General features: G+C 37.9%; 3 protein-coding genes across 8 annotated transcripts in view; 1 reads left to right on the forward strand and 2 right to left on the reverse strand.

Moving 5' to 3' along the window:
• LOC129767339 (probable chitinase 10) overlaps nt 1–16,760 on the reverse strand; it is a 148,236-nt gene that overhangs the window by 15,125 nt on the left and 116,351 nt on the right. For all 6 annotated transcript variants that reach the window (XM_055768087.1, XM_055768086.1, XM_055768082.1 and 3 more), the window contains exon 3: nt 12,592–12,673. In XM_055768087.1, the coding sequence (XP_055624062.1) occupies nt 12,592–12,673 (82 nt within the window). The remainder of the gene's footprint in view (nt 1–12,591; nt 12,674–16,760) is intronic.
• LOC129767340 (putative nuclease HARBI1) lies at nt 4,687–6,087 on the forward strand. Its single transcript, XM_055768089.1, has 4 exons — nt 4,687–5,047; nt 5,112–5,544; nt 5,608–5,752; nt 5,814–6,087. The coding sequence occupies exons 1-4, from the start codon at nt 4,935–4,937 to the stop codon at nt 6,071–6,073; spliced, it is 951 nt and encodes a 316-aa protein (XP_055624064.1). The 5' UTR covers nt 4,687–4,934; the 3' UTR covers nt 6,074–6,087.
• LOC129767341 (uncharacterized) lies at nt 6,112–7,936 on the reverse strand. The gene is made up of 3 exons (XM_055768090.1): nt 7,798–7,936; nt 7,561–7,744; nt 6,112–7,494 (listed from the first exon to the last, which is right to left on the reverse strand). Coding segments are annotated over exons 1-3 (744 nt in total). The 5' UTR covers nt 7,800–7,936; the 3' UTR covers nt 6,112–6,936.

Consider the following 16,760-nt stretch of genomic DNA (forward strand, 5'->3'; position numbering starts at 1 on the left):
GCAGTCCACCTGGAATTAGTTTCGGACTTATCAACGGATCGTTTCATACAAGCGTTGCGTCGATTTGTTGCTCGTCGTGGAAAATGTAGTAGTTTGTACTCCGATAACGGCACGAATTTTGTTGGGGCTCGTAATAAATTAAAGGAATTATTGATTATGCTGAAGGATCAACAACACAGAGAGCAGGTGTCCAAAGTGTGTGCCGATGAAGGTATGCGGTGGCATTTCAATCCCCCCAGTGCTCCCCATTTTGGAGGTTTATGGGAAGCAGCAGTGCGATCAGCGAAACACCATCTATTAAGGGTTATTGGAGAGAATCCTGTATCATTAGAGGACATGAATACCCTTCTCATTCAGGTTGAAGCATGCCTGAACTCAAGACCCCTCACCCCGCTTTCCGATGATCCAAATGATTTGGAGCCGTTAACTCCCGCTCACTTCTTGGTTGGTGAATCATTACAAGCTATCCCGGAACCGAATCTTGAGGAAATTCCCCTAAACCGTTTGAATCAGTGGCAGCTTATTCAACGCAGACTCCAAACGTTTTGGTCTAGATGGCGAAAGGAATATTTATCGCAACTACAAGCACGAACGAAACGATGGCGTCCAGCAATTAAAATCGAAGTAGGAAAATTGGTAATAATAAAGGACGACAATTTGCCACCCATGCGTTGGAAGCTGGGCAGAATAATTGAAGTCCATCCTGGTGCCGATGGCATCGTCAGAGTGGTCACTCTTAAAACGGCGAATGGCAATCTAAAGCGTCCAGTGGAGAAAATCTGCATCTTACCTGTGTAGGAAATTACTAAGCAGCATAACCAATCATGATGAATCAGCACAATCAATGAGTGATCCTTCCCCCTCCCTTTCCTAAATGTTCGAAGAGAATTCTATCTTTTCAGAAATTATACATCGTCAATTTCTGGGTGGGTGAGGATGTACGAGAGTTGCCAACTCTTTTTTGATTATGGCAGATAATTCGGGTATTTGGCAACACGTTCAGCATCCACAATCATCGATGATGACAGAGGTAGAGCTAGTATATACATGTATTGGTAGCGCATAGAATGTGATAACAATATTGGCAATTGTCAGTGGAGCAGATAATTATCATGAAATAGGGGCATAGAATTCAAATTCATGTATTCAACCTTTTTTTGTTCTGTAAATCATAGTTAGATGTAAGTCCAATAAAATTTGTACAGTTCGATGTTAACCGTGGAGAATAAAAGTTGAATAAATCACTAGTAGTCTCGTGTTCAATTATTACGTGGATTGGCCCTGTATTTCTTCGAAGTGTTGGCCTGCTGGATCGACGAAGGTATTCATCGAAGGAAACCCGCCAGGAACCGGAAACCCAGGAAGTCGTGGTTCAGTATCCCAACAGACGCTCTCTCAGAGAAAACTCTGTACCGCGACCTTCGTCGTAAACAAACTAAAACACACACATACACACACACACTCTCTCTCTCTCTATCGCGTGTGGTGGGAAACTTGACATGAATTTTAGTCCCGCTACTTATGACTTATTTGTTAGCTCCACTTGTTGTTCATAGTATGGTTCATAGTAACACAGATTTTGGTGCTTCCAGGAAAGTGAAGCTGCTACTAATATTCAGTTTTCATCGTCTTGAGTTTCATACAAAAGCCTTGATTTGAAACATCATTATAATTTGGTTTTGAAAGCTTGAAAATTGTTATGACTCACCGAATACATGTTGAAGATTATGATGGCTATGCCCCAACTGATAAATCATGCAGGGAATGGTATCGACGTTTCATATACGGAGCTACTCTATTAGAATTATTGAGACCTACTAAATGTTTTCCAACAGATGACGTAGCAAGAACCTCGTGTGTGTGAAATGATAGCCATTTCTAAAGAGAGGGCAAGCTTGAAATTCAATATGTATATCATTTTAACCAAGTGAAAACAACTTTTTAATAGTGTCGAGATTTCTTTCCGGAAAGAGTTCTTGTGGGAAAATGTTATTATCCAGCTTCATCCCGAAAAATTTGCAGCTTCAACACATAACATTTCTATTGAGACGACTGTGCTTTGTTGGAAGTAACACGTTGGAATTGGTTTATATGCTACAGCAATAATGATTTTGAAATGGGACATAAAAACCGCACTGGTACATCAAAAAAGATTTGAAAAAAGAAAGGTAAAATAGCAGAACGAAACCATCACAGGTGGATACTACATCCAAAATTATTGTTTTGCGTTTGTTTCGGCATCCCGGTTTATTACATTAATTGAGCCTTAAAATAAGAGAAAATGTGCCACCCTTCCATATCGGTATAGCATTTGTATAATATGTATGCTATAGCTATATGAGGGCAATATGAGCGAGCGAAACACAATGCATATATGCACGTATTAACACTTTCGTCGCCCAGAGCGATTTGGTCTCTGTTTATTCCAAAAAGACGCACATGTGTTTTTTTTTTCATCCTCAATATGTTCACCGGACGGCATAATAGTAAATCTGAAAGCGAGCGATGTGGCACAACTCTACAGATAAACATGCATACATACTAGGTCATGCTAAATAAAGCCGTTTAAAAGTATAGTATGAAAACTATATTTGTATGTTTATGATTTTTTTTATTATTCTACATATCCCATACTTACATTTAAGTGTCTACTCTATCAAATACCGTTTGAAAATCCTATTCAAATTGAACGAGAAAAGTGTCACCCATATCTGGGTGACCGGGCCTCCCAGGAAATACAACCGTCACCCAGATCTGGGTGACGGGGCGTTCAAAGTGTTAAACCTTTTCGCATACCAAATACACGGTCTACACCGAGAAGGATATAGATTCACGTTTATGTTCTCCTTTCTACTCTTAGAAAACACTTTCCACTTTATTTTGTATATTTTTTGTAATTTTTGTAATATTATCATGCATTTTGCATCAGCATCAGTGGCTATGCGAATAGCGTGGTCTTGTAAAATAGCCTTGTTGTTGTTGTTGTTGTGAATATACAGCATGACAATGCTCGGTCTCACACTATCAGACTCGTTAAAATCTACTTGGTAAAAAGTAAATGATCAGCAGATCCGCTCATTTTGAAACATCAAAAAGCCTCAATAGACTTTTAAGTTAACAGTGGCGTCGAACGAAGCTTTCGCACCCGGGGCTGAAGAGATGATTTAGAAAAAATGGAAATTCCACCGTCGTCGATCATTGGCACCGCACTGAGAATGCATTAGACATATTTTTAGGTTTCTATCATACAAACTATACCTTCCTGTTAACTGTAACCCTACACCCATTATGAATATTTAGCACATTTGTGGACATCCTCATACATCACATTAAATTAGCTTAAAAGTGTCATTAAAAGCTCTATCCACCCATACTGATATAGCATTTACTTAAGCGAGAGGCGAGGTTGTGTGTATCATAGCAATATAAGAACAATATAAGAGAGCAAAATAAGAAACACTTTGCAAATAAGCATGCATTAAAAATGTTATACATTGAAAACAGTTGTTTACGCTCTCCGTTTTACTCTCTAAAAACACTTTCCGTTTATACTTAAAAGATCCAATTTTTTATAATATGGTGTAATATTCTCGTGCATTAGTATTACAGCCTGGTTGTGAGGAACAGCCTTACAACTCAGCAGGCCTTGGTTCCTACTTGGGATCGTGTGGGATTTTTTCTGGGTACAATTCCATGTTGACATCCAATCTGAGAGAATGAGAAGTCGGCACCATACATACAAACAATATTTATGCTCTTATGAAAAAAAGTCTCAACTATGTTTAAACTGAAGGAAAATGAAAAAAGTTCCCGAAAAATGCAGATAGTTCGGTAACGGATCCAGGATTCTGTATTTCTTGCGTTGAAAATCACGTTACGCCATTATGTTTAAAAATTCATTAACATCACGTACATAGACATGCAACATTTAGATTTTTTTATTGTTCTGAAAATTAGCGTTCCTCAATTACTACATTTCGTAAACGTCAGATTTTCATTGAATAGACATACGCAACATTTGATCATTAGTGCTACTAAATATAGAGGAAGGGTAGACTACCAAACTTCTCCCTTCATTCATTTACTGATGAAATCGTTCCACCTGGGTCAGTCAACCAAAGATTAGAATTGCAAAGACATTAATTTCAAATACCTTCGATGTACTGTGAAGACATATAATTTAGTGGGCACACTTTGAAGATACTCACAAGACATTGACAGACTTTTTGAAATTGTAGGAAAACTTTATAAAATAATTGAATACCCGAAACCACATATTTTTAGAGGTCGGTGTTGATTTTTGAACGTTGGAGACCCTTTTTTAAATATCGTTTTCTTGATATCAAGACATGTATCATTCATGAGTGTAGACACAAGGGGGCAATGTTTGTACCGTGTAAAGACATTTCAAAAGAACACTGGGTATCCCTGCTGTGAACAACAGTGTTGTCATCGATTTGCTTTACCAACAATTGATTTAGCGTGGAGCTATCGAATCGGTTGATGGCGCGGAATACATCTTCTGCCAGGAACTCTGGAATGGGTTGAATTTGATTTACGTCAATGAATTCAACCATTCACTTTGAACTAATATGTGCTTTACTTCCAATATTCTGCATTTCAAGTTCATGGTAATTGCGTCATTTCCATACTCGATAATTTAAGCATTCGAGGACATTATGGTGCCTATTCTGTATTCCGACGGATTTCTATTTCGTTCGAAAGTGATATTTCGATCGTTTTCGAATTTACCATTCCCTATTCCAATCGTTTTGCTCGTTTCGAACGAAAGTGTTAGAAAATTTCGAATATGCATCGATCTGTCAAAAACCGATAAACAAAAAGAAACACCGTATTAAATAGCGGCGAGTGCGAGTTGAATTTCAGTTAATTTTTGATCCTAAGAGAAATTTGTGAGAAAATTTTCTCGTTCAATGGATTCCGTTTTGTTACCGATTTTGGCGGAGCAAGAAGAAATTGGAATGCCTTGCTACCATCGGCGAAACCACCGAAAATCAACCGACTTCATAAAACTTTCTGATGAAGCGTAAGTATCCGTCTCAAAAATCCCATGTTTGTTTCTCTTATTGATTAATTTTGCCCTTATTCAGATTCATCAAAAGTTTTCGTCTAAGTAAGGAAGCTTTTCGGTACGTTTTAGAGGAAATTGAGAACTGCCTTACCACAAGGAAAGGTGGTCTATCCACGGAGGTGAAACTCGCAGCATGTTTGCGATTCTTTGCTGAAGGAAATTATCAACATGGAGCAGGGCAAGATTATCACATTGCCATAGCACAGCCCACATTTTCCAAGGTGCTGACTGAAATGCTTAACATTCTGGAGCGGACACTGTGTAAGAAATGGATTTCCCTAAATATGACGGAAGACGAACAGCGGCGTGCTAAACTACACTTCTATCAGAAAACATCAATTCCGGGTGTTATTATGTGTTTGGATGGAACCCACGTAAAAATTATTCCACCTAAGCTGAATCGAAATTTGTTTTTTAATCGGAAGGGATTTTATAGTCTCAACGTTCTGATTGTAAGTATTATTAGTATTTGAATTAACAAATCAATGAACAAATACTCTTTTTTATCAACATAGGTTTGTGACGATCAGCAAAGGATTCGTTTCGTTGATCCTACCTTCCAGGGATCTAATCATGACTCTCATATATGGCGTGTAAGCCCTGCAAGAACTCACTTTGAGCAGCTTCACCAAAATGGTGAAGTTAATACTAAGATTCTAGGTAATGTTCAACTACAATATTTTAGTATACTTGTATGTACTGTGTGATAAAATATTTTCAGGTGATGCTGGTTATCCATCGGAACCTTGGTTAGTAACGCCATTCAGAGCAGCGGAGGAAGGGAGTTTGGAGAGCGATTTTAATCGCAGGCATGCCTTGGGTCGTGCTATCGTCGAGCGGACAATCGGTTTACTAAAAAATCGGTTTAGATGCATCCTTGGCGCGAGACAACTTCACTACAATCCTACTAAATGCGCTCAAATTATAAATGTATGCTGTGCACTTCACAATATATGCTTAGAATTTGGTCGTTCTCAGTAGTTATAATATGTTATGCAGCTGTTTACATAATAAACTTTTGTTTAAATTAATATTTATGACTGTTAAATTTCATCTAACTTGTTTGCAAATGCTCAAATAAATAACAACCACCGGAAAAGGAAGTGTCTTCCTTACTTAACTATGGTTTCGGCAGAATTATTTACTCTTATTCCTGCCAACACTTTGAGAACATGTCATTATCGATTTCTCGTAAGCAGGCCAAGTATTCAAATAACCATTGTTAATACTTTTTGCGTTGTTTTAACCCCTTGCTGTACGATTTAATTTCCAACAGCACGGCCCAAAACGAGCACTTCGAGTCGTTCCGCTACTCTGCTGAGTGTGGGTATCTAACATGGGTGCCCTATGATGAGCAAATACATGTTGTGTTTAAAATAAAAACGAAGGAGTTATTACTACGTACTAACTCGTTCGTTTTTATTTTAATTATAATATTCAAATTATATTTTATATTTTTAGCTCATTCAATTTTTTTTTTAAATAACGGAAATTTGATAATCTTCAGTTGTCGGTATCCTCATCATATGCCTGAAGCTATGTAATTATTTCACATCGAGAAACAACGAGTGAAGTTCAATGTTGTACGTGAAGGGGTTAAGGAAGTTCCATAAACTATAGGCGAAATTCGTGAATTTTAAAAAAGTTTATATAATTTTGATGCTATTCCAAACAAACTTCAAAGAAAAAATTAAGTAAGATTTTTCTTCCATGGAAAGATATAAAAATACGATTAGAACTTTTTTCATTTTTTTATACTTGAGTTACAATATAAAGATAAAAAATCAGATCACTGATATTTTGAAACATTATTCTAATGTTCTGAAATATACGCAATCTGCGTTTCAAGGATTTGTCGCTATTGATTTCTCCAGCGCGATCTTCTCCATCTCGTGGTTATGTCGTTTTTGTTCACTCAGATGTTCTTTGAGTGTGGCATCCACGGAAAGAATCGCTCGAGCTGATTGGCGCTGATAATGAACCAGATCACTCAAATTCTTGTTTGTGTTTTTTAACAGGGATTTCACATTGGTGTGAAATTTGTTTTGTTGCTCGACTTGCAGCTCTAATAGCCTCGTGGTAGAAGGTCTGGATTTTTTCGGCTGAGAGGGCTGGAAGTGAATGGTATTATTGATACCGTCACACTCGTCGGAAGTACCATAATATATAAAATTTTCCTGGTCTGCAGCTTGAGGTTCACCCGAAGGCGAACCCAACTCTTTTCCATGAGATGAGGTACCCGGGATTCCTTCCACGGTCGCAAGTAACCCAGTTAGTAGAACTGCCTGCTCCTCCAGCTCGGACAAATTGATAATTTTATTGGGTCCTCCACCTGTCGCCCTCTGCTCCCGTTTGTTGTGAGCGAGTTTTCGCTTTAATCCGGACTTATAGTCCGCCCAAACCTACACAGAAAACCAGGGCAAAAATAAGACTATAAACATATGTTTCGGATTCGTTTTAGTATATACCTTTTTCCATCCACTTCCATCGCGAATAGGCGGTCCCAAACTATTGACTTCTGCCGCCAGATCATCCCAGAAGGGTCCGGAATTTCCTCGGGAGAAACCCTTTGCTATGTCCGGCTCTTGCTCCAGAAGCAGCACAATCCGCTCGAACTGATTTTTAGTGGTTGTTTTGTTTTTGTTTTTTTCCCTGTTGAACGTTAAAATTAATTTAAAGAAAAAAATGATTAAAAATTAGCTTACATTTTTGCAGTTCACCGCTCATCCGCTGCGGAAATTATTCACTCCTTCATAAACAAAGTGGGTTTGACGTTTGGTTTGATTCGAATGAAAGATGTTCGAAAACAAAACAGTCCGAACGAAAGGTATTCGAATTTGAAAACACCTCGAACGAAACAGGGAATGGAATTTACCAAGTCGTTCGAAATATTTCGAATCGATTGAAATACAGAATAGACACCTATAAGTACACACCTTTATGTGTGCGTTCGAATATACAGTCTATCGCAAAATTAAGTGTACACCTCATGCGGCTTTGTTATTTTTGAGTTTTTCGGGGTTGAAAAGTAAATAATTAAATGCGACTCATATTCATCGTAAAATTGATCCATTTTACTCTCATGTAGTGATAAGAAAAAATTAAAATCGTCATATTTCTACTTAATATTTCATATACAAACAAAAACTCTCCACCTAAAACGTGTACAGTTTAAGTTTTTCTTAAAAAGAAAATTAAAATCAGTTCAGAAATGTTAACAGATAACAGAAATCAATCCCCTAGTATCTGGTATGGTCCCCCTTGGCGTCCAGCGCTTTCTGCAAGCGCCGTGTCGAGATTTCTGAACACTGTCGACGATAGTGCCTCCCAGATTTCCGTAATCGTCGTTCTGAGTTCCGCTTTGTCCGCTTATTCGCAAAGGAGCTTACTTACAAGACTAATTTGTTCGGATAAATTTAAGGTGTACACTCAAATTTGCGATGCCTTGAATAAATATTGTTTTCCATTTTTAGGAATAAACAATTAGCTGAAAACTTTTCTCGGAATTTTGTTGCATGTACAGCTAGGTCAATGTGTGAGTAATAATAATGCATCAAAAGAATCAATGTATTTAAAATATTTCACACCAAATAAATGGAAAGTATCGTCGAGTAGCATTTCTACACTCAATTTTACGATAGACTCTATATTGAAGTGACTCCCTACAAAATGAATTCGTTTCTCTCTCTCATGTGACACGTACGCATGAATCGATGTTTGAGTTCAACGTGGTTTGACATATACTGCAGGTGAGCTAGAACACGAAATTTACTCACACATATAAAAAAGCGTGCAGTGTTGTGTTCAGAAACACTGACAAATTTGTGAATTTTGTTGATATAAACCGGTTTTCCTGTAGGGGAAGGGAGGGTAAGCCCGCCACTGAGGATAAGACCGGCACCCCCTGAGTTTTACTAGAAAACTCTGATTAATTACGTTTTTGAATACTCTACATGTTAGTATTTATCATTTTAGACGTTTTCAATCACATCGAACCCACCGTGATCCATCAATTGTCAAAATATAAATCAAAATAAACGTGAGTGCCGATGATATGTAGCCGGATGTAATTTTCCGTCAGTGAAGTTTAAGCTTCTATTGTTGAACGCGGTTTCAAATTCTTTTCGTTGCTCTACAGTTTGTCCCCTGGATTGTTAGCAATCACTGAGGTTCGAGTTGAGGTAAGTTAAAGCAATAAGTTAATAGAGATAGTCTTCTTGAAAAATGTATGCTGCCGGGGTAAGTCCGTCACCCTTTGAGTGGGGGATCCCGGCATGGTTTGCGCTTAGTTGAAGGTTTCTGAGACATATTTTTCATCAATTTCAGATGCCTCGCAGCTACCAAAGGAAAACGAATCGAGGGAGTTGGTCCCAGGAGAACCTCATCCTTGCAAAAGAGCCTATTGCTAGTGGAGTTCCTATCAAACGTGCTTCCACGACTTTTGGAATACCCAGGTCTACATTACATGATCACGTTTTTCAGAAGGTGGTAAGCTCGAAACTAGGACCAAGAAAGACCGTCTTTACGGTGGAGTAGGAAGCGGAGATCATGCAGCACCTACTAGGGTACCGGTGTTACCCCCATGGGGTGCCGGTTTCACCCGCACTGGTTGATGAGCTTCATTTTTATGGCAGTTTTTTATTGAAAATTATCGTTTAAATGTACTGATATTCCTTATATCTCATGGCAAATAAACTAGACAATGATTCTGTGGAGGAAACATATTAATATGTGCCCGCAGATCTCACAAAACAATACTTTTTCTTAGGGGGTCGGGCATACCCCCCATTCTCCTATGTTTTTTTTCACAAAATAGAACATGGAGACAAAGTGAACTAAAATTTTGTTTAGAATTCCTCCCAAACTGTACGCTATTTACTAATACTAATATGTTATAAACATGGTCTATGATATGAAAAATACACGAAACCATTTATATGTGAATTAACATTTTGCGGACCGCTCACGTCTGTTACGGATGGAACACGAAATAACGCGTGTTTTCTACACTTGATGGTTAAATCCATGGTCTACCAAGAATCTCACAAGGCCTACCGATGGTTCGCCTTCGTCTCATCCACACCGAAGAAAACGATCTCATTCGTAGCCTCCGAACAAATGAAGCGTACAAGTTTGCTCTAAAACGTACGGTCCTTAATGTGTTAATTCAGTTTTTTGACATTTAACGAACATTCAAAATGATTGCAATACCCTTGTAGAATAAAAGTATTCCTCTTGCGAGTGATGAATTTCAACGATTCTGTCTGTTTTACTCGTATTACAAAGAATGTTCTTCTTTCCGGTTTGTTTTTATACCAGTAAAATAACACTTTTATGGGCAACTTTTACGGATTTTTCCGGAACAGAAGCGGAAGCGGAGAATGGTAGGCATTTTCTAGCATGTGCGAGGCTCGATGTGGAATATCTGGTTCGGATTCCCGAAAAAAATCGCGAAGGAAATAAGGGCAACGTCATTGGTATAAATGCCACACGGGAAGAAGCGCAATGGTTTCATTAACCTCACATTTCACCAAAAAGCTAGGTGTAGTGGGGGCAAATTGGACATGGGGGGCAAAGTGGTCACCTGCTTGTTTGGTAGTATAACTATTGACTATTGAAACCCTATTGATAGTCACCTTATGAATTCAATGACTTTTGAGTTACTCTGTACTTCAGTAGAGCTGTCAAAATGTCAAAATAGGAATAAAAACAGAAATTGCTCTCTCGATAACCATTGGGCCGTAGTTCTGTGCGCATGGTATCTAAGGAATTTCACGTGAAATTTAGTATATTCTATCTGTGATATGTTGGACAAATCATCAGTTTGGACAACTGTTCCAACTATTCTAGGAGAGGTGAACAGATATTTTGTCCAATCTCAGCGATTAATTAGCATAGAGATTTCTTTTGTTTGGGGGCACAGTGGTCATAGGTGTTATTCACTTACAATGTTCTGTTTGCTAAAGCTGATATACCTCGTCGCATTCTGCTTTTGAAGAGATTTATTTTGTAGCATTGACCCTGGAAAAATATGCCACTCCAACTAAATGACGCCTTATTATACGGAATGTTATGTGTTTCTTACTACGTTTTTGTATGCATGAGAAAAATTGAATTGAGACTCTAGGTGAATAGGCCAAGTTTATTTCATACATGTACCTACTATATCAAGTATAACATGAGCAAATTTGGACCTCTTTTTCTAATGATGAAAAATGTACTACTTTGAATTTTTATAGTAAACACAGAATGCTATCTTGAACAACAATGAGTTGAACTATAAAATATTCTTCGAGAAACGGGAATTAAAGCGATATGTGGAAGCTGGAAATGGGAATGTTCCTTAGGGTGACCACTATGCCCCCACTTCCCCAAAATGTTCAAACTATATATATTTTAGTTGAACATTTAGGGGAAGTGGACGCAGAGGGGAAGTGGGGGCAGAGGGGAAGTGTTGACATTTTTCCAGATCGTGGTACAATAGTTTTCAATTGCAATGAATGATATATGTTTGAAATTATACAAAACACGGAAAAGAAATAATAAAAAACTTAAGTCGAAGACACAACCGGCAGATGGTCGATTCAATTGTCTTTGGGTACAAATAATCTGCACGAAAGAAGAGCTACCACTGGCGAAAATTGTGCCTTTTTATTATTGTTATAGAGGCTTCAAACTGTAAGTTTATCCGCCTCTAGTCTCCAAAGACCAATTAGAACTTCAAAGCAATTGTCTTGTAGTTTCCGAAACCGGTGATTTGATAATTTGAAAGTTAACCATGAAGAAAATATTTCGACTGCTCCACTGTCTGAAGAGAGACACGAATAGAAATTTCAAATGTCATCTCGCTATACAAAATTTTGTGAACAAATGATACAACCGGTTTTAGTTAAGATGATATAACCGGTTAAGTACTTTTTCTGTCAGGAACTCTAGAATAGATTGGATTTGACTCACGTCAATGGATAGTTTCAACTATTCACTTCAAACTAATATTTTGCTTTAAATATTCCGCATTTCGAGTTTGCGTTGATTGCATTATTTCCATACTCGATAATTTAAGCATTCGAGGGCATTATACACACCTTTTGTGTGCGTTCGAATATAGTTGCCAAGCCAATTTGTTAAGAATTTGACAATTGACGCAATATCTACTTGACCTTCAAATGTCTGAAATATATTATTTGCTGTCGGTAAACAAAAGCAAGGGACTGTGTCAAACCGTTCCAACATCTTGCATCACAAACCTCGAACCACGAAACCATACAGGAAGCATTAATTAGAGACCTTTCGGATCGATTGGGCAAGATCGAATCAAGTTTAGCTGACGTAACGGAAGCCAATCAGCAGCACAAGATCAAACAGGATGATAGCATTCGTCGCCGACGCAAACCGGGCGGCAGGATCGTTTTGCATTCCGTGGGTTATAAATTAACCCCCCCCCATTTATTTATTGCTACTGCTTAGACATAAATGTCAAGTGCTGTATGGGTACTTACTCTGAGCGCTGTCTGTGGTCTGTGAGAAGATGGCAACGATGATGCATAGTACTATCGCTAATCTGAGTATCCGTGGTGTTAACTGGAAGTAGAAATGAAACGACAAAAAAACATTGATTAGTTGATCAATTGATTGAAATTGTCTACGCTTTTAGTGCTCTAGGGTCCAATATAAAAGATCATATTTATGCGACAATCGAGTTCTAGCTACTTAATATGCTCAACCGATGAACGCTAATCCAAACCACTGAAACCATTCAATCACACATGATCCGATTCAAATTAGACCATAACCGACCGCGACCACGACAGTGATTGCTTGTTAGAGTGATTTCGAGAGACAAACAGTTGCTGTTTGTATGTTTTTGAAGGTCAACCCTTCAGAAACAATGGCTACTAACGCGCGAAAGAAGTGCACACTGTGCAAACATGGCGGTGGTTATTTGAGTTCAGGCGTGGTGCCTTTTTTACTGGTTTACTCTTGGCTGGTTTTGTTACGGCTTTCTTACGGTTTTTAATTGTTTATTGCGTCATGATATAGCTTGCCTATGCTGGTTATTTATGAGAAGTTAGTGTATAAGTTTGCATGATGTCAACCTCCGGCGCACGGAGCTATTGTTAGTGTTAGATTTCAGGGTCGCGAACATTCCGTTGGATCCATGATATCTGCTGAAACCTACAAGGTATACTCGTGAAAAGTAGATCGCATTGATCGTTCTGAATCTTTGTTTTTCAACATAATCCATAATGATAACCAATTCCGCAACGATTGGTCAACTTAAACTTTTAGCTAACTTCATACATCCATCGATTACTCATATGCATAACATTTGCGGTAATTTTCTAACTATAAAAACAAGCATTTTCAATAATTGGTGAAGTCATCAACAAATTGAACGTATAGCTAACTGCTAAAAACTGCTAAAACCAACATTGAGCTCTAACCATTCAAACGAAAGGGAACACCAATATTGCACATTTTTTGCAGAGAGATTTTGCAAGTGTACAACTACTCAACCATAATCAGCAGCCAGACAAACCAACAAACTATCAGTCTGCCAATGTTGCATAACCATACACATGGCTTGGCTTTCAGGGGAACTATCGGCGCCGCGGTGGCTCTACCACATGGCAATAGGCTTGCTCAGACTCAACCAGACTCAAATACGTTGAAAAACAAGTTTGGCCATGATACGTTTATCTGGCTTAATTAAAACATTCATATTGTCTTTTTCTTGAGCAGTTCTTGGCGCTTAGAGTCTCGGTTGCCGTTGGGGTTAAGCTGACTGACAGAGCCGTACCATTTTAACACATTGATGACATGCGAGCAGCAGCATACGACGGTCCATTCGAATTTTTCTCACGTGTGAAGCCCACATGGCATGGCGTGGGGAAAAACGACACATGCGCAAGACTGCATTACGCGTCCGTCTGTTAGCTGTTTTCAGTCTAGACTCTCGGCGTTCATAGGCTACGATCGATTTGTGTGCAGTCGAGCGAACGCGTTGGATTCCCTTGAACCAGGGACGAAGGAATCGACAGTTGATGTTTTCATTTTTGCGGTCAAAATTTTTCTTCCCTAGCCCATTTATTGACGGAATATTGTTGCTGTCACCCACTTGTTCGTAACAGGTGAACGATAGAATGATTGGAATTAGCCGCCGCAAAAGAGACCTTTGTTCAATCAAGCGAGAAATTATGGTTTTTCGGGATTAGGGTAACATGAATGAATAGCTAGGCTATTCATTCATTTTTTTTTCTCGATTACCATTCGTATTCATAACATAACCAATCATCCACTTAGGTTTTAAAAAATTCTGTAAAAACATACAAAACAATCACAAACAATCAAAAACAATTTATTTTTCGCAATAAACTTCCTGAAATGGAATACATTTGTAATTGCTGTTTTCGATATTGTTAGGCCAATTTTCATATTTATTGTCATCCATATGATTCATGTCTTCCTTGAGTTCGACTGAAACATCCAAGTGCATGTTTTCAAGATAAACATTTGACCCATTCCAGCGTGACGTGAAAACGTTTTGACTCACCGGAAACAGTTTTTTCTCGTTTTCATGAATAAATCACACGATTTTCAATTAGTAAACGATATCAAAGTAAAATTGAGAAAATTTCCTACAATAATCTTCAGTTGGTGAATATTTTACAGTTCAATTCGCTTGTTGCCAGCCCAATACTTTTGTGACGTGACAACACCTGTCTTTTTGCAGTTTCCGACTTTTGAACATTAATTTTGTATTTTCATTGTTGACGTAGAACTACGCTGCAGTTTAATTCAAATCGCTTGTTTATAACTGCGGATATTATTTCATAATGCTACGAAAATTTTGAAATAACCATTCTACCAGTTTGGTCGCCCTGAAATGTTTTTGACGTAGAACTACGTCTTTCAGAATCGGTGCCAAATCAGAAAACAGGTCACGTTTTTATGAAATAAAGTTAACGTTAATAACTATTTTCACTGTGAACGAATTCTCATGATTTGCATACCAATCGAATCGGAAGTTCTCTAAGATTTGTTTGATATGCTATACATTACAATTCGCTAATCTTCAAACGGTTTAAATTCATGAAAACTGGAAGAATTTCCTTTTTCCCATATATTTGTTCTGCCGATTTCTGTGCTAACCCTACCGTATTTCGAATGCTTATAACTCGAACATTTCGTAATAGATCGGAAAGATTTTTGCATCGATTGATAGGAAATATTTCTACGCGTCTATCACAATTAATAAAATGTTATTTTTCATGAGATAAACAATTGAATAACTGTAAAACGTTAAGCGTTATCTAAACGCCCTAACTACCAAGTTTTGATGGGCCCGATTTACGGTTTCCCCAACACGGACATCAAAATCGATGTACATGTGGAAATCCGTTTTGCGAATATACATGCAAGTCGGGGGTATTTTTGTTCCCACCGAGCTGTGTTTCCCTAACACGGAGTTCAAAATTAGTGCGCCTGCAAATACATGCAAGTCGGGGGTATTTTATGGTGTTGAGTACTTTTGTACACGCTTGTCGTTGTGCAGATTGGAATATGTTTCCCTAAAACTTACTTTTGAACTGAGAAGCCTGGGAAAATCGTCAATTCAGATACTAGAGGTGGATGAACTTTCGCGGTTCGAGAACTACGTAAACATGAGATGTGCAATAATTTCAGAGGCAAGTGTAGAATACAATGATCGTTTGACAATTTTCTGTTCGCATATTTTGGTAGTCCTAGGCATCATATCAAACGTAAAAGGACGTTCATCAAATTTATTTTATTAGAAGTGGGAAACAAGTGGATTGCATAATATAATTGACGAATTTACACAAAGCTGAATCAGCTCATGCGACACCTACATTAGAGCTCAGAACTACAAAAGTGATGATGTTTGTTTATTCTGCGCGCTTGAAAGCGCGATTCGGTCGTGATTATTTTTATTAATTTCTATTCAAAATTATTTTAGCCATTAAATGTCATCAGTAAATTGTAAGAAAATTATATTTGTATCTATTTACAATGGCCTCAACACCCGATTGGACCAAAGTCATAGATAATCTTCGAAATGTTTATGTTTGATAGTGAATATAGGTTATGAGTACTAACTTCCGGGCATTTTTCGGAAGCTCAAACTGTGAATAATGACGATGCAATCGAAATCATATCAAGTTGGTTGATATCATTGATTATGCAGGGGCTTCCTTTCGACCGATACGAGAAGGATCTGCAATATTTGAAGCGCAATTAATGCAACCCACCATTTTGCCTAGTGAAAAATGTGAATTGTAACACTTGTACCTATAATTCGTCATATGTTGTGAATGAAACAATGTAAAATGATGATTTTCTAACCTTTTCAGCGTTTACATCCATGCCTCTCACGCTAAAGGTCACGAGTTCAATTCTCACTCCCGACATTCTTCCAAAAAAGGAAGTAAAAAGTGACGAACCAGCCAAATAAGTTGAAAATCACTATAACACAGATAAAAAAAACCTTTTCAGCGTAGATAGAATACTTAAATCCAGGAAATTTGCAGAAAATTACTGATTTTTTCAAAACAAATCAAACCAATTCCATACCAAAAAAAAAACAAAACATCATCATTTTACTCGCTGCGCCATTTGCAATTCTAACGTAAATTCGTCAATTGCGTAG

The sequence above is a fragment of the Toxorhynchites rutilus genome, chromosome 2 (genome assembly GCF_029784135.1).
Source record: "Toxorhynchites rutilus septentrionalis strain SRP chromosome 2, ASM2978413v1, whole genome shotgun sequence".
In the NCBI taxonomy this organism is placed as follows: Eukaryota; Metazoa; Arthropoda; class Insecta; order Diptera; family Culicidae; genus Toxorhynchites; species Toxorhynchites rutilus.

Bases quoted from the DNA above. Each gene is read 5' to 3' on its own strand.
- LOC129767340 (XM_055768089.1), top strand. From the start codon at position 4,935: ATGGATTCCGTTTTGTTACCGATTTTGGCGGAGCAAGAAGAAATTGGA. The intron at 5,048-5,111 runs GTAAGTATCCGT...GCCCTTATTCAG, and splicing joins ATAAAACTTTCTGATGAAGC to ATTCATCAAAAGTTTTCGTC. The intron at 5,753-5,813 runs GTAATGTTCAAC...AAATATTTTCAG, and splicing joins AGTTAATACTAAGATTCTAG to GTGATGCTGGTTATCCATCG.
- LOC129767341 (XM_055768090.1), bottom strand. The intron at 7,495-7,560 runs GTATATACTAAA...TTTTCTGTGTAG, and splicing joins ATGGAAGTGGATGGAAAAAG to GTTTGGGCGGACTATAAGTC.